Source organism: Schistocerca serialis, chromosome 5 (genome assembly GCF_023864345.2).
Source record: "Schistocerca serialis cubense isolate TAMUIC-IGC-003099 chromosome 5, iqSchSeri2.2, whole genome shotgun sequence".
Taxonomy (NCBI): domain Eukaryota; kingdom Metazoa; phylum Arthropoda; class Insecta; order Orthoptera; family Acrididae; genus Schistocerca; species Schistocerca serialis.
Window position 1 is genome coordinate 624,942,027 of NC_064642.1, and position 20,860 is coordinate 624,962,886.

The 20,860-nt window shown below is 45.4% G+C and overlaps 1 protein-coding gene across 1 annotated transcript in view; it reads left to right on the forward strand.

The window, feature by feature from the left end:
- The window catches only part of LOC126480899 (soluble guanylate cyclase 89Db-like), a 464,947-nt gene that overhangs the window by 331,316 nt on the left and 112,771 nt on the right, over positions 1-20,860 (forward strand). The window contains exons 4-5 of the mRNA XM_050104296.1: positions 2,848-2,945; positions 12,391-12,660. Coding sequence (XP_049960253.1) covers positions 2,848-2,945; positions 12,391-12,660 — 368 coding nt within the window. The remainder of the gene's footprint in view (positions 1-2,847; positions 2,946-12,390; positions 12,661-20,860) is intronic.

Here is a 20,860-nt window from a genome sequence, read left to right on the forward strand (position 1 = left end):
TTTATTTTCAATATCTCACGTTTCATTCCTATAATCGCATACGTTCTGTGATTGGTAATTCATTAACCAATAATTATGTGAACCGTGCTCACTCCCAACTATGCGTTTTCGTGAACTTCGCTGTCTATCTGTGTTTGGTTTCCCGCCCTTGTTGCGGTTACGTCGTGGTTCTTCTTCCTTCTAAGTGTGGCAGCAGCGATGTCTATCGATATTTGCACCGTGTACCATCTTTGGTTTTGTGCATATTGTTTTCGGCTAGGGGGTCTGCGGTGAGTCGGTCGGTTGGTGCGGACCAGAGAAGTTATCTCCGCCCGGTGCAGTCGGCTGCGTCCACTGGCGGTCCCTGCGCAGTGTCGGAGCGTGTGCGGAGCTGTCCGATCGCTACGAGCTTCGTGGTTCACCGACCCAGGACGTCAAAGTTGAGTAGTGGTTTCAACTACCCAAGCCACGTCCATTCATGTTGTGTGAATCGTTTCGGTGGTTCGCTGTTGGGGAGGTTTTCCTGTGAGCAACACCGAGTGTTTGTATTGCTGAAATTTAGCCGCCATGCGATGCAATTAACTATATTGGTTGACTACAATTCAAGTGTACCAGCGGAATTTTCTGCCTTGTGGCCGTTAGTGTTTTGGTTACCTACCCTGGACACTAACGTAATTTCACGTAGCGTTCTTTCCTCACCTGTTGTCGCTGTCCAACATGGTGTGTAGTTTTGACAGCTTAATACATATTTCATTGTGGATAATCACGTTCGTCACTTTTGTGTTTCAGTTCTCAAGTACCGACTGGTGGCAAGCAAGTCGTTTTGTCGGTCGGTCCGTGGCTCTTCTTTGGTTGGGTTCCGAATGACCAAGTGTAGCTGGGCTCACCACCTGTCTCACCTAAGTGAACGAGGGCAGACCGACCTCCCTGGAGACTTCTGAGTGCCGTTTTCTTTATTGTCTTTCTCACGGGTGTTTAATTGTCTGTTTATAACATATTCTGGCCAATGATTTAAAAAAATTCTTGCTTTTACTGGATTTTATGTATTTTTTTAATTTTGGAAAATCAATTGTGGGCCTTCAGCCACTTAAATCCTTATTCTAAAAAAAACCATAAAAAAACATTGCGGCCTTCTGCCTTTCAAAGGTTATGATAATATATTTTAAAATCTTGAAAATTTTATTGTGGGCGTTCAGCCGTTTGTATTGCATCTTGTTTATGTTTGTCTATTCACCCTTGCCTTGAGGCTATCAGCCACGCTGTGTACTTATATGTTAAATAATTATTTTATTTGCAATTTTAACTGTATGTTTTAACCACTTGAGATTTATCTTCTTGCTTTAAGATTTCTTGTTTGGAGGCCTTCAGCCGTGAAATAATTGCGTTTTTGAAACTCGTAGTTCTGAAGGTTCGGCTATGTGCCATTTTGGTTTAAAGGTGTTATTAAATTACAATAAATTACAATTTTGAGTGAATGTGACCGACACCTTATTTGGCCCTTTCCTCAATCCTAATCACCTGTTCTGCCCAGCGGGTTTAGCGGCCGTTTCATATGTACTGTAACAGCACTTGATTTCAGTGCTTTATAATTTGTTATGTGTGCATCCTCATGTTAAGCGTACTTATTGGTCTCTATGAAGTGATATATCTGAGTCTGCATCTCATTTGAGTCTGCATCTCATTTAAGTAGAGTTACACTATCTCCTTCTGTGCTTAATTTTAATCGTGATTAGTCACCATCACTACGATCAAGGGTGAAACCAAGACGAATTAAGCCTGCAGTTGGAAAAGAATCTCACCCCTTTATATAACAGCCAACGCAGTAAGCTGAGATAGTTGAGTGCTTGTTTCGAATCACATCAGTGGACAGGCCTTCTTTACTCACTTTCACTAGAAAGAAAAGCAGTAACGTTTTGTCAGCTTCTAATGGTTGAAGCAGAAAAAAGTACTTCCATCAATCTCTACCTCAAATTTGAAATCGGTTCCTTCGCTCACACTTGCCAGTAACCTATACTCTACAGCATGTTGTGTGTATGTTGTGTTTCTACAATTCAAAATGGCTCTGAGCACTATGGGACTCAACTGCTGAGGTCATTAGTCCCCTAGAACTTAGAACTAGTTAAACCTAACTAACCTAAGGACATCACAAACATCCATGCCCGAGGCAGGATTCGAACCTGCGACCGTAGCGGTCTTGCGGTTCCAGACTGCAGCGCCTTTAACCGCACGGCCACTTCGGCCGGCTTCTACAATTCAACTGCGCGTTAAGTTCACGGATTGTGGCACGCCTGTCTGCCTGAGTCAACTTGTCCACGTGCTGCCCTTTCCTGCCGGTGTTCGTAGTTAAGTCTCTCAATGGGCTGTTTGCATTTAATGCCGGTTTATCATCTTCAAATTTCTTCACTTGCGTGTCACGTTTCCAGTCTTCTGTCTAGAACCCAATACTTACATGCCTGCACACACCCAACACTCTAAATCCCTGTGCAACTGACTGATCTGTATCAATCACTAAAGAAGTTACATCCACTTTTACACTGCTTTGGGCGTAGTCCCACTGACTGTTTGAGCGTTGGCATCTCACACTACTGACAGCGTTGAGAGTGTAGTTTAAACTCAGAGGTCACTTTGATACCATTAAAGACTCACAACAGACATTTTCACGGAAATACTTCATAACTTTATAAATGTTCATAGAAGGGAACAGCAAACCCGTTTACGATACTGTTCAGGATACCAGTGGGGGGTTATCACGTTGTCTCCTCGTTGATGCATTTTATCCTACGCAAACGCATAAAACACATCTCACGCACAACCCCGAGGGCATTACCTTAGCAGTGGAGTACAGTGCAGCCGCTTTCCGTGTTGCAGGCCAGCTGTACCAGATAGCGCAGGAACTGTACGACATCGCGCTGCGCATTGCCATTCTGGAGGAGCAGACGGCTCTGTCTGGAGCCCGGAACGTGCAGGTGAGCCACAAGTCTACTAACTCAGCTTAACTGAGACAAAGAAAATATCCGTGTCACACTTATCCTGATCTGGCTGACTATTGAAGAATCATAAAGGAACAAATGGTAACAAGATTTCCCTTTCATGGTCGGCATCAAACATTTTATCTGGTGTGACACGTCGTAAGCAATTTTCCATAAGCCCCTTCCATAAAACTACTAAGCGGTCGACCATAAGATGGCACCGTTCCACCAACCTCCTGACTTACAAAACCTTGCTCCGCCCCATGACAATATCATCGCGTTATTTGCCGAAGCTGAGTCGCTCCCATCCCATGAAAGCCAGACAGTTCGTCTCGTCTACTATATCCACTTACCCTCCTCTATTCAAATCCTTTACCATCTTATCAAATTCCGTTCGCTTCTCACCAACACTGCACACCCACTTATATTCTATACATCCCACAGACCAAATGGTTTCTGGTAAATCGGCGAACCAAACAAATTCAGCCTAGCGACGCACAACTGCACACCAACAGACATTCAGCAACAATCTCCCAGCCCTACTAATATTTCCTATCACATTTAAACCACACCTCCCTGCCTTTATCACATCTTTCCAGCTTCCCAGGTATATTCTTTTCTTTCTTCATCACCATGGTCTATCCTCCATCCTACTCAACTCTACCACACATCCCAACTTTCCTGCCACCCATTCTCCCACAAGATACTTTCCGATACGCCAAACCACCCAGTTTCCCAAAGCGCCACTTACTTCCAACTCATCCTGTTACGAGACTTTTTTGAAATTTGATTTTAAAAGGAAACAAGCAGTGTCATCACTATCTATGTATTGAATTTGTTAATAGTTAAAACACGTAATATATCGTGTTAATATTTTAAAATTGTATTTGTATTCGTTAAATTCTTTGATCTGAAGACCGAAAAGCATACCGCTGCCATTGGAATTACAATAGAAAATGGTTTAGTTCTAAAATGTGATGGTTCTGGTCTTATTACACTGAAGCGCCAAATAAACTGTATTCAAATACAGAGATATGAAAACAGGCAGCATACGGTGCTGAGGTCGGCAACGCCAATATAAGACAAGTGTCTGGTGCAGTTGTTACATCGGTTACTGCTGCTACAATGACAGGTTATCAAGACTTAAATATGAACGTGGTGCTACAGTCAGTGCACGAGCGATGGAACACAGCATCTCGAAGGTGGTGATGAAGTGGGGATTTTTCCCGTACGACCATTTAACGAGTGTACCGCGAATATCAGGAATCCGGTAACATGTCAAATCTCGGACAATGCTACGGCCGGAAGATCCTGCAAGAACAGGACCAACGTGACAGAAGTGCAACCCTTCCGCGAACTGCTGCAGGTTTCAACAAGTGTCAGCGAGCGAACCATTCAATGAAACATCACCGACGTGGGCTTTAGGAGCCGAAGGCGTACTCGTGTACCATGCTTGACACAAAGATTTACGCCTCGCCTGGTCCCGTCAGAACCGACATTGGACTGTTGATGACTCGAAACATGTTGCCTGGTCGGAGGGGTCTCGATTCAAATTGTATCGAGTGGTTGGACGTGTACGGGTACGGAAACAACCTATGAATCCATGGACCCTGCATGTCAGCAGGGGAATGTTCAAGCTCATGGAGGCTCTTTAATGTTGTGGGGCGTGTGCATCTGAAGTGTCATAGGACCCCCTGATACGTCTATATACGTGGTGACGCGTATGTAAGCATCCTTTCTGATCACCTGCACCCATTCATATCCATTGTGCATTCCGACGGACTTGGGAAATTCCAGCAGGACAATGCGACACTGTCCAGAATTGCTACAGAGTGGCTACAGGAATACTCATCTGAGTTAAACACTTCCTCTAGCTGCCAAACTCCCCAGACATGAACGTTATTGAGCATATCTCGGATGCTTTACAACGTGCTGTTCAGAAGAGATCTCCACCCCCTCATACTCTTACAGATTTATGGACGGCCCTGGAGGATTCGTGGTGTCAATTCCCCCCAGCACTACTTCAGGCATTTGTCCGGTCCATCCCATGTTGTTTTGCGGCACTTCTGCGTGCTCGTGGGGTCCCTACACGATATTAAGCAGGTGTGGCAGTTTCTTTGGTTCTTCAGTGTAGTTTTGTATTCCTTTGCCTTGTGCGTTTCCTATGCCACTTCGGAAGGTTAATGCACAAAGAACGACACCGTGATGAATTTATGCTCCCATATCAGTCAGTTTTGTGTAGAGAGAGAATGCAGGTATTCTTTGCTTATTAATAATGGGAACCTAATCGTCTGGTATGCCCATGCTAGACTGCAGTGATTGTGAATCTGAATTAATAGCTCCAGTCAATCATTAAAAGTACAGACTGATCCCTGGCGATGTTGCTAAACGTTTATCACGGGCAGTTTCTCGATATCGTTATTTTTCCGTTGCAAGATAAACGGAAGTACGAGTATCTTGGACATAAATTCGATGGATTTGAATTGGTTCAACGAAGTGTGGAAAAACCTCAGAGCTGATGCAGTTTTACTGAATCATTAGTCTTTTCACTTCTTTCACGCTGTCTATCATCTCTTCCACTTCTGTGCTAATTTTTTCATGTCTACATAACTCCTACACCCAACATCTTCTTGCATGTTGTAATAAAATATCTTAAGATACTCGTACAATGCAACCTGCCGAAGCACTAGGCCGCAACATAGCATATCCACTTCAACGCCTACGGCACGTCATAGTATCAGTTTGTCAGAAATTGGGCTCACCGATTGAATATAAGTTAGATAGTCGGGTCGCCCGTATTGCTTGTTGTTCTGTCATTAGGAAAGTATTACAACACTACACCGAGTAATAATGGATGAATATTGACATAAGAGTTGCCGAAACAACATAATTTTTAAAACTACACTACTGGTCATTAAAATTACTACACCAGGAACAAATGCAGATGATAAACGGGTATTCATTGGACAAATATATTGTACTAGAACTGACATGTGATTACATTTTCACGAAATTTGGGTGCATAGATCCTGAGAAATCAGTACCCAGAACAACCACCTCTGGCCGTAATAACGGCCTTGATACGCCTGGGCATTGAGTCAAACAGAGCTTGGATGCCGTGTACAGGTACAGCTGCCCTTGAAGCTTCAACACGATACCTCAGTTCATCAGGAGTAGTGACTGGCATATTGTGACGAGCCAGTTGCTCGGCCACCATTTACCACACGTTTTAAATTGGTGAGAGATCTGGAGAATGGGCTGGTCAGGGCAGCAGTCGAACATTTTCCGTATCCAGAAAGGCCCATGCAGGACCTGCAACATGCGGTCGTGCATTACCCTGACGAAATGTAGGGTTTCGCAAGGATCGAATGAAGCGTAGAGCCACGATTCGTAACACATCTGAAATGTAACGTCCACTGTTCAAAGTGCCGTCAATGCGAACAAGAGGTGACCGAGACGAGTAACCAATGGCACCCATACCATCACGCCGGGTGATACGCCAGTATGTCGATAGCAAATACACGCACAATGTGCGTTCATCGCGATGTCGCCAAACACGGATGCCACGTGTTGCCATTCGTGCACCCAGGTTCGTCGTTGAGCACACCATCGCAGGCGCTCCTGTCTGTGATGCAGGGTCAAGGGTAACCGCAGCCAAGGTCTCAGAGCTGATAGTCCATTCTGCTGCAAACGTCGTCGAACTGTTAGTGCAGATGGTTGTTGTCTTGCAAACGTCCCCATCTGTTGACTCAGGGATCGAGACGTGGCTGCGGATAAGATGCCTGTCATCTCGACTGCTAGTGATACGAGGCCGTTGGGATTCAGCAACGCGAGCAGCAATGTCGCGATACGATAAACCGCGATCCCGACAGGCTACAATCCGACCTTAATCAAAGTCGGAAACGTGATGGTACGCATTCTCCTCCTTACACGAGGCATCACAACAACGTTTCACCAGGCAACGCCGGTCAACTGCTGCTAGCACGTAGTAGGTGTCGCCACCGGCGCCAACCTTGTGTGAATGCTCTGAAAAGCTAATTATTTGCATATCACAGCATCTTCTTCCTGTCGGTTAAATTTCGCGTCTGTAGCACGTCATCTTCGTGGTGTAGCAATTTATATGCCAGTAGTGTATTTATTGTAACAGTCTCAGCTGTAATGAGTCACACTTGCTAATTATATTGCGCCATAGAATTCTAGGATCACTTTTTCGAAACCCCACATTTGCCTACCATTGCGACACACAAGTTTTAAATTTGGCTAAAGGCGCCTACAACCTTCATCTGTAATGATGCAAAAGCATGACGGCCTACGATATCTCTTTCGGGCTCGGCGACGCTTCGAACAGCAACGTGTCGAGACATACGAAAAAAAGGCCTATGGTTGGAAGTTCATGTGTGCTGTAAGATGGGTTGATGACGTCACACTGACGCAATATTCCACCACAATTCTGCCCAGCGCCACCGTAGACGTGTCACAGAATGAGAAGGTCGTCAGAGCCCCTCCTACCCACATTTCCCCCTTCTTTTGACGTCACCCAGCGTTGCAATCACGCGGTTTTCTTATGCTTGCCCTGCGAAAATATTTCAAAAACAGCGCCGCTCAGAATCGACTCGAAAAGGGCTCTTGGGGTGACGTAAAGGGCGTCAACCGATTTGCTTTGGGCGTTGGCTCCCACACATTTCGCAGTCTAAAAGACAGTTCGCGGTACGATCAGCAACAGGAAGATGATCTTGATAGCCTCTGACAGTGCTGACACCCTCAGGCATTTCAACCCTTATCTAAGGATATTGTGGGGCTGCATCCCCACTGAATAGCATCGCACTCGTTGGAGCGAAGTACGATAGAGGTTGGGATCATCAAGGATCGTTCAAAACCATTCGATGAAATCTAAACGTGATCCAAGGCAGCAAAGGATATTTTGCATCCCGCCTGGTAGGCGGCGCGTGGATCTGCTTCTGTAAACAGAAGGGTAGGCTGAATGTACGAAGGGAATAGGAGCAGGAAAAGGTGAAGCACTTCGGTACTGCTGGTAGATTTCACAAATTTACTATATTCAGAATTATGATTAAATTAGGCTTACTTAACTTTGGCTGAGATGAGCACGTAGATGCGAAGCCGTACAGGTATCAACGCTAACAGCTACTAGTAGTGGACAAGCTATCACTGAAGTAACTGAAATAACAAAGTCTGTAATGGCTAGCCCTCTATGAAGTTACTTGGTCGTCGACTCGTAATCAAATAGGCTGAATCTGGAGCGGCGCTCGTAGTGCTGCACAGCGCCGGCTAGAGTGCGCTGTCTTCGGTGTCGGTGTCGTAATGCCAACCTACGAACTTGCACCTACCCCGTAGCATCGTAGCTATCGATACCACAGAATACTTATGCTTTTTCAACACTCCTATTTTCTGCCGTCCCTTGACGTGATCACGCGGGAGTGCAAGATTATCATGTGCGTGAATAAAACGGCAATGGTGCCTCTAAGACCTCCCAGCTCACCAACATCCTCGGTGCCACCTACGCACCGCTGCTGAGCACGTTAGAAATGTGCCTTCACAAATTTCGACACCGTATCAGCCCGAAGGTTAGGCACACCCGTTGACACCCCTTGCAAGTTGCGTAGTATTGCTCCCCAGATTGGAAGAACAGTACTCAACGAAGTATTGTTGATACACAGCTTATCCATGCCATGTGCCTTGTAACTGATACAGTCAGGCTACACACATCTAGCCACATACGACCTACGTCCTTGCAGTGGGAAAGTGCACTTGCATAATAGCACAAAATACTACAGAAAAGTCCTCACCAGCCTGTCCACGGCGACATTCCAACTATCGGTTAAGGAAGACTTTACGCTCTGGAAATTGCAAGGATGTTATCTAGCTGCTGAAGATACACATGGCAGATTAATGTTACGACGAAACAATTTAAGATACTGTACATATTGACAAAGCCATCTGGTTTTGAATTGCCACGCATAATCTGGTCGTTTCTTAACCGAATAAGAAACAACACTGACAGGTGTGCGATTATATGAGCAGGTGTAAGTTTGTGGTGCTGGAAAGCAAATTGTTCACCATACATTTCAAGAATATACTCTGAGGACTTGTCCTGATGATGCAACAATGATTCTGATAATGAAGGAAGGGTCAATAGACTACATTCATGGCTTAGATTTGAAACTGTAATCTGAGATACTTGAGCGGCTCCGGGTTACACAATGGTAAGCGCCACTATCGTGTAGTTTGAGTTATACGGAAATCGGCGCAACCTATGGGTAGCGGAACATAATACACCAGAAAAAAGTTGTAATTTACTTAACAGATGTAACGGCGATGCTTCATGGTAAAAGCCAGTGACTACCTTCTGTGGAAGCATAATGGTAAGCGACAGGTAAAATGGCTGGCGCTAAAAACGAGCAGTTTACGTTTTCCCAGATTATAGCCCAGTTTCACGACGTACAAGAAAACGAAGGTGTTTTTAGGGATCGTGATATCGCTGACGAGGATCTTGAGTACATTCTCAGTGACTCAAAGTAATGTAAATTGGCAAATCTGTCGTACTAAATATGTTCTACAAATATAATGGTACGTGCATACACATACCATTATTGTCGTGATATGCTTGAAATATGAGGTTCTTAATGAATGAGTGCTATTGAATGGTGTGTAGGAATACGCATATTTCATTTGTAGCGATACAAATAATAATAATAATAATGATAATCATAATAATAATAGTAATACCCAGTGTTGCTACTGAAGTAATGTGCAAAGGATATGGAATGGCCGTAATATCGAGCAATCTGTCACTGTCTCAGATATCCGTTGTGAAGGGGCAGAAGAGCAGTCGATAAAGTCTTCTCGGAAATGGATGAGATGCACCTCACAGCGGAATTGTAAGCAAAACAGGTGTAATAGATATTAACAATATGTATCTCATTCTAGAAAAAAATCAGGTAAGACGGATAAAGGACCTAACTGTCTCTGTACTCTTAAATGTTTGGAGGCAACAGGTGAAAGCAACGTGAAGTAAACGTTCAAAAAATTCCAAGAAATTTGTAACTTTGATCTTCAAAACGCACCTGGGTGTCAGCCTAAGGAATGTATACAGATAGAAGGTGACTTCTGAATAGCCATCATGTTTATCCATCAGCGAGACATTATGACTACTGGCAAAAAGTAAGTTTAAGGAAACGTCTGTAGCGGAACCAATTTCTTACTTCTCGATTAAAATACAACGGATCCAGACTGATGAAAGGAAGAGTGCTGCTGACATTCTGTCCCTCTTAGATTACGTCCTCCTGTTCATAATGGATTTTTCTTGTCAATGGATACGTCTGTGATGGAAATGATGACTAATTACAGTCAAGCAACGAGCTGTACAGTTAAGTCTTCTACACTGAAGAGCTAAAGAAAGTGGTTGTTGTTGTTGTTGTTGTTGTTGTTGTTGTTGTTGTCTTCAGTCCAGAGACTGGTTTGATGCAGCTCTCCATGCCACTCTACCCTGTGCAAGCTTCTTCATCTCCCAGTACCTACTGCAAGCTACATACTTCTGAATCTGCTTAGTATATTCATCTCTTGGTCTCCCTCTACGATTTTTACCCTCCACGCTGCCCTCCAATACTAAATTTGTGATCCATTGATGCCTCAGAATATGCCCTACCAACCGATCCCTTCTTCTGGTCAAGTTGTGCCACAAGCTCCTCTTCTCCCCAATTCTATTCAATACCTCCTCATTGGTTATGTGATCTACCCACCTAATCTTCAGCATTCTTCTGTAGCACCACATTTCGAAAGCTTCTATTCTCTTCTTGTCTAAACTAAATCGTCCACGTTTCACTTCCATACGTGGCTACACTCCATACAAATACATTCAGAAACGACTTCCTGACACTTAAATCTATACTCGATGTTAACAAATTTCTCTTCTTCAGATTTGCTCCCCTTTCCACTGCCAGTCTACATTTTATATCTTCTCTACTTCGACCATCATCAGTTATTTTGCTCCCCAAATAGCAAAACTCCTTTACTACTTTAAGTGTCCCATTTCCTAATCTAATTCCCTGAGCATGACCAGATTTAATTCGACCACATTCCATTACCGTTGTTTTGCTTTTGTTGATGTTCATCTTATATCCTCCTTTCAAGACACTGTCCATTCCCTTCAACTGCTCTTCCAGGTCCTTTGCTGTGACTGACAGAATTACAATGTCATCGGTGAACCTAAAAGTTTTTATTTCTTGTCCAGAAAGTGGTACACCTGCCTAATATCGTGTAGGGCCCCCGCGAGAACGCGTAAGTACCGCAACACGACTAATGTCTGAAGTAGTGCTGGACGGAATTTACGCAATGAATCCTGCAGGGCTACCCATAAATTCAGAAGAGTTTTCCTGGAGCCACTCTGTAGGAATTATGGACGTTCGGGATGTCGCATTGCCCTGCTGGAATTGCCTAGGTCCACCGGAATGAAGAATAGACGTGAATGGATGCAGGTGATCAGACAGGATACTTAGGTACGTGTCACCCGACAAAGTCGTGTCTAGACGTATCACGCCCCACAACTTTACAGAGCCTCCATCAGCTTGAACAGTCCCCTGCTGACGTGCAGGGTCCGTCTTGCAGGATCTTTTTCCGGTCTCAGCGATGTTGAACTACTCTCTTCAGTCATTGTTGGTACCGTTCTTGCAGGATCTTTTTCCCGCTTCAGCGATGTCGGAGACGTGATGTTTCACCGGATTCCTGATATTCACGGTATACTCGTGAAATAGTCGTACAGGAATATCCCCAGTTCTCCACTGCGTCGGAGATGTTGTGTCCCATCGCTGGCGCACCGACTATAACACCACGTTCAAACGCACTTGATAACATGCTGTTGTAGCAGCAGTAACGGATCTAACAACTGCGCAGAGACTTGTTGTCCTATACAGGCGTTGCCGACTGCAGCGCCGTATTCCGCCTGTTTATATATCTCTGTACAGTATTTGAATACCCATGTCCATACCAGTTTCTTTGTCATTACTTTTCGTTGTTAGCGTATGTAATTTGGGTAACATAATAGTATCCCCAGTGCAGTAACGTGTTTATTTTTGTGTATTTCATGTATTATTGGCTTGCTTCTTCTTTTTATATCTATATTGATGATTATAGACGTCAAAAGCCATGCAGAACAAAACTGATGTTAGAATAGAATTATTCAGATTTTTGGTTCAATTGCAAACTTTAATCCTCTGTATTTTCAACTCCCATTTTGGTGCTTTCCAGTTTGTTTCCTAGAGCAATTCAATTGTAAATATTAATTTTTCGTGTTGTAGCCTTATGCCTAATGCAAATTTAAAGAAATTGGCAGCACATAAATGTTATCACTAGTGGGAAGCTAGTGCTTCTCTCTGCTGCCCTTAGGCACCTTTTTTCTACTTTCTGACGCGTGCGTTTTCGGCGACAGGTGCGCTTCCGGATCGACTTCGACAACAGCGAGTGGATGCGCGCGCAGGCGTCGCGGCGCGCGCGTCTGGAGCGGCTGTCGCTGCCGGCGGTTCCCGCGTCGCTGCTGATGCGGCTCTTCCCGTTCGGCCTACTGCTGGGCCGCGACCTGCGCGTGCTGGGCGCCGGCGAGAAGCTGCTGCAGGTCGTGGGCAGCGGCGTACTGGGCGCGCCCGCCACCGACAACTTCCGCCTGCGCAGGCCGCGCGGCGTCGCCTTCACGTGGAACAACGTGCGTACCGCTGGCCGTGCCTCTGAACGCTAGGCCCCACTGCACAACTATACTGGTAGTAGCTACGCAGTCACTAGCAAACCCATAAGGTTGGTTGGTTGGTTGGTTGGTTGGTTGGTTGTGTTGGGGAAGGAGACCAGATAGCGAGGTCATCGGTCTCATCGGATTAGGGAAGGACAGGGAAGGGAGTCGGCCGTGCCCTTTGAAAGGAACCATCCCGGCATTTGCCTGGAGCGATTTAGGGAAATCACGGAAAACCTAAATCAGGATGGCCGGACGCGGGATTGAACCGTCGTCCTCCCGAATGCGAGTCCAGTGTCTAACCACTGCGACACCTCGCTCGGTAAAACCCATAAGGAGTCAGCAGTTCAGATACATGGAGATTACAGAGGTGTACGTTTGCATTTTGATATTGGTGTGACGCAGTTGACAACCTTATTTCAGGGCGCGTAGTTTGGGGCTGGGCTGCATAATATATCAATTTCCCTCGATTTAGTGTCATCTCGATAAAGTATCATGACAATCATACTTTGACTACTGAACATAAAATAGAATTCAGATATATTCCCAACTGTAAGTTGCTCGTATTTCATGAGGACCTTATAGGATATTATTACTTATGAAGAAAGAGTGACAATAGCAAAACATCATTTATTTGAAATGATCGGTCAGCCAATGGTTTTGCCGCACTGGTAACACCAGTTCCACTCAGAGCACTGAATTAAGAGCTGTCGGGCTGGGCTAGCGCTTGGATGGGGTGACCATACGGTCTGCCGAGCACTGGTGGCAAGCGGGACGAAAACAGCCCTTTGGGGCAAACTAAGAAGCTACTTGATTGGGAAGTAGCGGCTCAGGTCTCGTAACTTGACATACGGCCGGGAGAGCGGTGTGCTGACCACATGCCCTTCCGTATCCGCACCCAGGGACGCCTGTGGGGTGAGGATGACACGGCGGCTGGACGGTGCCGTAGAGCCTTCGTGGCTTGTTAGGGTGGAGTTTAGTTCAGTAAAATCATCGGTTACAGCATATACAGAAAGCCATCTTCAAATTGATTGCACCACTTGCTGGAGCAGGTGCGTGTTATCGTCATGACAACACGCAGCTGCTCTGCACGTCGCCAGCTCCAGCAAGTGGTGCGACCAATATTAAGATGGCCTACTGTATGTGCCGAAACCGGTCATTTCCATAAATGATCGATCGTGACTGTTTTCTCATAAGTAGTTATCACAATATCGCTGACACTTCCAACCATGTTTGTTAAAACCATGTAGGGGACTTTTGTAAGCTTCAGGTACTATATAAATTTCCCAATTTCGTATTCTTCTGGTCCCAGCTGAATTGTCAGAATACCTAATGCAATCTTGCGCACTGACCTGTAACGACTCGTATCCTGATAGTGAAGGAATACTAGTATTTGTTTGCGACTCTAGTTTCTGACAAATTTTAACTAAGGTTTATAACTGTAGTTAAAATTTTAAGATTCAAGATTTATACAGTTTGACTCAAGTGAGCTGCCGCTCTTAGGGGCCTAAAACAAAAACTCCCAGGAAATATTAATTTACCAACATTAAAATATGACTTGGGCCCTAGAATTCGCATCTGACTATGACAATGTTCTGCCGCTCCGGGCGTGATTCCACTGCAGAGAACCCTAAATTACAAAATTTCGAATAAATGATTGACTCAGTTCCACGTAAATGTTAAAAAATTGCTCCCTTTGCAATTAAGACAAAATAAAATAATTTCACTTCATTCTGGTTCAGTTTGTGCAAGAAACCGACGAATGCTGAGAACAAATAAAACAATTTGGACTAGTTTTTAAGGGAAATTACAAACACTGCGCCTATCAGGACAGGTAATTCATTGCTGACCTTCTTTAAAAAGTAATTAATATTAACTGCAATATTCCAAGGGTAAGCTGTCTATAAAAACTATCTATATGTGAGAAAACTGAATACATTGATTTCGAAACTGTCTCCTCATGTAACCTGTACCAGGTATCGTATTCTACTGCTGAGGAAAACTGACTGTTGGTTGGCCCTGTGCTGTGGATTCGCAATTGGCGAATATGTATTGACGCTAGCTGTTTGTGACAAACGAAATTTTATACCGTACCCTGGACTCGAACTAGGTACAGACGAACATTTTACCATCGTCAGGAGATTCTAAAGTAAAGAAGCAAACACTGTTTAAAAGCAGACATTGTAATCATCAGTATCTCAACGGGCTAAAGCGACGATAATAAAATACTCGTATTTGTCTCTACCTGAGCGGAAATCAGGAAATGTGCGAGCATAAGGGTTGCGGACAACGTGACGTTTGGAGGTCTGAGTCGGACATGGAGGCGTGCACAGATAGCAACAGTGGTTAGAGCGACCGTTCGTGATAATCGGAAAAGCCGGTGTCGATTCCTGGTCCGCCAGAAATTTTCATGTGTCACAAATAGATGACGTCAATACGTATACACAGATTGCTACATTTCGCAATAATGCAAAGGACTTCATCAAATTTTTAACAAAACGGTATGGATCGAATTCCTTATTATTTATAAACACTGCTTCTCAGCAGCCTTTATCAAAGATATACATTTTTCACAGTCGAATTCCAGAAACTTCATACTCACTGTGTCCCATCCATTTCTCCACAGTAACATTCACCTTACGTGTGTCATCAGATTTTGGCCCCTGAAGACAGTCTTCCATTAGACGGAAGTGGCAGAGGTCTCGTTATCCTCTTGAGTAGGAAAATATGTTTATCCATCTAATATTTCTCTTACATGTAAATGACGACATACAACGCTGAAACTTTTTGCAGTAGGTGGTGGCACCTCGTCCTTGGTTTCTACTCTGAAGAGCCACAGAAACTGGTATACCTGCTTAATATCGTGTAGGGCCCCCGCGAGCACGCAGCACTGCCGCAACACGACGTGGCATGGACTCGACTAATATGTGAACTAGTGCTGGAGGGAAATGACACCATGATTCCTATAGGGCTGTCCATAAATCCGTAAGAGTACGAGGGGGTTGAAATCTCTTCTGAACAGCATGTTGTAAGGCATCCCAAAAATGCTCAATAATGTTCATGCCTGGGGAGTTTAGTGGCCAGTGGAAGCGTATTAAACTTAGAAGAGTGTTCCTGGAGCCACTAATGACGTTGTCTCCATACTCGTACACGTCCATCCGTTCAATACAATTAGAAACGAGACTCGTCCGACCAGGCAACATGTTTCCAGTCATCAACAGTAGAATGTCGGTGTTCACGAGCCCAGGAGAGGCGTAAAGCTTTGTGTCTGTACCAAAGTTAACACCACGACATCGGCAACTACGACTGAAATTGGCGTTTGACCATCGGCACTGGACGCTGATGCAGTGGCAGAGCATTACATTGTCTTCATCATGCCGATGGGAGAGCGCGAATTGTCGTCTTCCAGGCGAGCAGCTCCTTGACACCCGCTGTTTCACATCCACTACAAGGTGAGTCTGCAAGAGAAGTGAATCGGACACAACATTACCAATTACTATGGCAGGAGAGGGCGCTAGGACATGGCGCATGAAGAACAGTACCACCGTCTAGGAGGAAACCATGCATACTGTAACTGTGGTTGCATAGTACAGCACGTACTAAACTGTTGTCTGATTGAATAAATGGTCTCTAGCATGGAAGTTCATTAGACCTTTTTCGTTCCGTATCCTCTCATCGATGAGTTTAGACACGGTGGAAAAAATCACCCTGCATAAAAATTTAGACGTACACGGAACCGTCAGTGCGCGGCGTCTACTCTCACTTTGGCAATCTTTGTTCTTTCTTTCTTTTAATTCGAGTCAGTCTGTTGGTTTAGTGGTGTGTAAACAACAATCCTGTTGAACTAAGCAGAAAGGAGGACTGACGCCAAATACAAAAAGCCGTCAAAATAGAGTGGAATCGATTTGAAAATCTCTGCAACATACGCTATGTGACCAAAACCATCCGGACACCAGGCTGAAAATGATTTACAAGTTCTTGGCGCCCTCCATCCGCAATGCCGGAATTCAGTTTGGTGTTCACCCGCCCTTAGCCTTCATGACAGCTTACACTCTTGCAGGCATACGTTCAATCAGGTGCTGGAAGGTTTCTTGGGGAATGGCAGCCCATTCTTCACGGAGTGCTGCTCTTAGGAGAGGTATCAATGTCGGTCGATGAGGCCTGGCACGAAGTCGGCGTTCCCAAACATTCCAAAGCTGCTCTATAAGATTCAGGTCATGACCTGTGCAGGCCAGTCCATTAAAGGAATGTAATTGTCGTGTAACCACTCCGCCACAGGACGTGCATTATGAACAGGTGCTGGAACTTGTTGACAGATGCAATCGCCATCCCCGAATTGCTCTTAAACAGTGGGAAGCAGGAGGTACTTAAAACATCAATGTAGGCCTGTGCTGTGATAGTGCCACGCAAAACAACAAGGGGTGCAAGCCCCCTCCATGAAAAACACGACCACACCATAACACCTCCGCCTCCGAGTTTTACTGTTGGACCTACACACGCTGGCAGATGGCGTTGACGGGCATTCGCCATACCCACACCCTTCCATCGGATAGCCACGTTGTGTGCCGTGATAGGTCACTCCACACAACGTTTTTACATTGTTCAGTTGTCCAATGTTTACGCTCCTTACACCAAGCGAGGCGTCTTTTGGCACTTTTCTCATCTCCCACGTAACTGTCATAGTACTTGTAGTCGATCCTGATGGAATTTGGAATTCCTATGTGATGGTCTGGATAAATATCTGCCTATTACATATTACGAAACTCTTCAACTGTCGGCAGTCTCTGTCAGTCAACAGACGAGGTCGGCCTGTACGCTTTTGTGCTGTACGTGCCCCTTCACGTATCCTCTTCACTATCACATCGGAAAAAGTGGACCTAGGGATGTATAGGAGTGTGGAAATCTCGCGTATAGATGTATGACACAAGTGACACCCAATCACCTGATCACGTTCGAAGTCCGTGAGTTCCGCGGAGCACCCCATTCTGCTCACTCACTACTGAGGTCTCTGATATGAAGTACCTGGCAGCCTGGCAATAGGTGGCAGCACAGTGCACCTAATATGAAAATCGTATGTTTTTGGGCTGTCCGGATACTTTTGATCACATAGTGTATGCACAGTGAACCTGTAACCGAAGACGATACATTCAGTATAAACTTTAATATTGCCGCAGTAGAGTAACAAGAAGGCCGGCCGAAGTGGCCGAGCGGTTCTAGGCACTACAATCTGGAACCGCGCGAACGCTACGGTCGCAGGTTCGAATCCTGCCTCGGGAATGGATGTGTGTGATGTCCTTAGGTTAGTTATGTTTAAGTAGTTCTAAGTTCTAGGGGACTGATGACCTCAGAATTTAAGTCCCATAGTGCTCAGAGCCATTTTTTAGTAACAAGAAGATGGATAATGAAAGAAAAGTCCGTCTGTTGTTGGGCTGGTAAACATGTGATATACGGCTACTGTTCTTTAGGGCGACAGTGGTAAGTTAGTCGCCTGTAGCTGTGAGTCAGAAACGTGGCAAGAGAAACGTTGTAAGACGTTTGCAACGACCCGGTCGTGAAACTCTGCTGCTTATAACAGCACCAGCTGCAAGCAGCAGCTCGATTTAGGGACACAGACTTTATAGCGAAATGGTGTTTACTACTGAAGCTTATTCTCGCGCTTGTTCAGTGGGTTATAACCTCCGCTACTTTCTTTGTGGTGATGAAGATGCTCGTAAAAGATTGGCAGTTTAATTTTATGATCGCAGCCATGTACTCTCCTGAAACGTTTCATTAACAACCTGAAGTTGGTGTAATCAGTGATACGAACAGGGAGTACCTTTCAGAGCGATATCGCAGTACAAACGTAACTATTTTCTGCAAGGAGATAAATATATTTACATCCAGAACGTTACTAGTTCAAAGACATTTTGGAAATATTTAGGTCTAGAGACTCCTTTACAGCAAATAAATGCGTCATCCATTACATAACACTTCCTTGATTTTAAAGTTTTCCGTTGGCCCACTTAATTAACGCGAAGTAATGTTAATAGATAGATGGAAAAGAACGACGAACCGTTTTTTTTTTTTTTAAGAAAATTCGATCGAAGCATTTCATCGACCCTAGACACATGTCACCTGTCACCTGAGCATTTCTTGAAAGAAACTGAGGTGGTGCTTTAGAAATACCTCAAATATTAACGGCTAGCGTAGTACAGTGAGGAACTTGCATCAAATTAAACATAAACATCACTCATGCATTAGGCCTGTTCCAACTGGGACCTACAAGGCAGTACGGGGAGCGATTTATGTTCTTGGGACTTGTGATCAGCTTTTCACCAATACATCCAGCCGTTCTTGACACCAGATGAAGCCTGACGTTGCTGCTGCTTCTTTATTCAAGCAGCTCCTCGTTTGGTCTCTCAAGCGCTGAGTGGACCCCGTGGCAGACCTCCCTGCTTTAGATAAAAAACTGAAGAGGTACTGGGAATCGAACCGGGTCCTTTCGCACCGAAGACAGCGACATTATTTTTTTTTCTAGGAGTGGACTCGTGGGGGCTCTGGGGATAGATTGGGCACGGGTGGAAACTCGAGGCCTGGCCACAGTGTTCCCCTCACCACCACCAAGCCCATAGGGTACAGGAAAGTGGGAGACACAGGAGCCAACAGAAGACTTTGTTTTTGTCTATTCAGTTTCATTTTTTGTAATTTTCACTATTATTGTGAATTACTTCTAAAACACGTCATCGACATAGGAAAAATAAATACTGGGTAAAGAAAAAGAAAAGGGAAAAACAAAGAAATAAAATCCACGCATCTACAGCGCGCTCTCCTATACGCGGAGGTTGGAGGCAGAATCGGTGATGGACGGCTTGTACTCAGGCACCGCCGGGGGGAAGGAGGGGGGAGGGGGGGATTAGGTACCCTCAGCTCCAGACACCCCCCCCCCCCCCAACTCAGTGGAAGTCTACCAAAGACCCCTCTAAGATAATTACCAAATAATGTTCGGTAACGTGGCGTGTTTTCGAGCGTTGCATGGGGCCGTTCGTAAATAGGTCCAGAAGTTGAGGCGGGATTTAGGTTCCTTATGGAAGAGGTAACCGACCTTTCACCCCTTGACCCACGTAATGGCGTGATATTTGGCGGAGGGAAAATGTTTGTCCTCCGGGCGCAGAAACATTGGCAGTTCGATCGTGTCTGGTGGAACTCGGGGATAGCAGGCAATTATTTGCTGCATGAAGCGTCAGACATCTTACGAAGAGGCGCATAGTGAGACAAATGAGGCACTATGTGGCCGACGGACACAGGTGGTGAGTCGGACGCAGGCAGGAGGACCTCAAGCAAGCTCCGTGTTGGAGGCGTGCCCCGTCCTGTCCACTGTCTTCTCCTGGTATTCATCTCGCATGCGGACGTTGACGAGCCCGAGGCTACCATCCGTTGGAGAACAGGGTAAGTATCGCATAACGGACTTTAAACGTGGAACTAGCTGTAAGATAGTAGCCAAAGGCCACCTGTAGGTTGCACCCAATCGCCATCAGTAGAGGGAGAACTTGCACGATGTGGAACAATTTTGATGCCACATAATGAAGGAACTCGAGGCGTCGAAGTGTGTCCTGGTGGCGCAGCAGGTTCTGGCGGACGTCTTTACGACTGACGTGTAACAGGCACCGGAAATTCGTTGCTGCTGTGTTTGTGACCATGGGGTAAAGGTAATGCCCAGGTACCGGAACGTCCACACAAGTAGCAGGGGTGCTACTTCACCTTTCAGGAGACCTCGTCCGATGTACATCGCAGAAGAGTTGGTGACATTCATGGCACTGCAATTGGGAGCCCCATAATGTGTAATCAGTTCGAAGACTGCTCAAATCTCAGAGCCGGGGCGGATGAGAAGAAGGTCATCAGCATATGCCCCAAAGCGAAAAGTGTGTTGGCGAAGGCTGAGGACAAACAGCTCGGTTGTCAGGCCCCCCAATGAGGGGCTCTAGGCTTACACGAGGATAGAGAGGGGGAATCCTTGCCAAATGGAACGACAGATGGTTCCCGGCCCTGCTAAACGTCATTGACTTGAGCTTGTGACCTGGCACTGTCGTAAAGTCACCGGAGGACGTCGATGAATTGGGGGGGGGGGGGGGGGGGGGAGAGGGGGCCATGCCCATCCGTGTTGCCACCGAAAGCAGGAAACAGGAAATGGTGGTGCACTTTA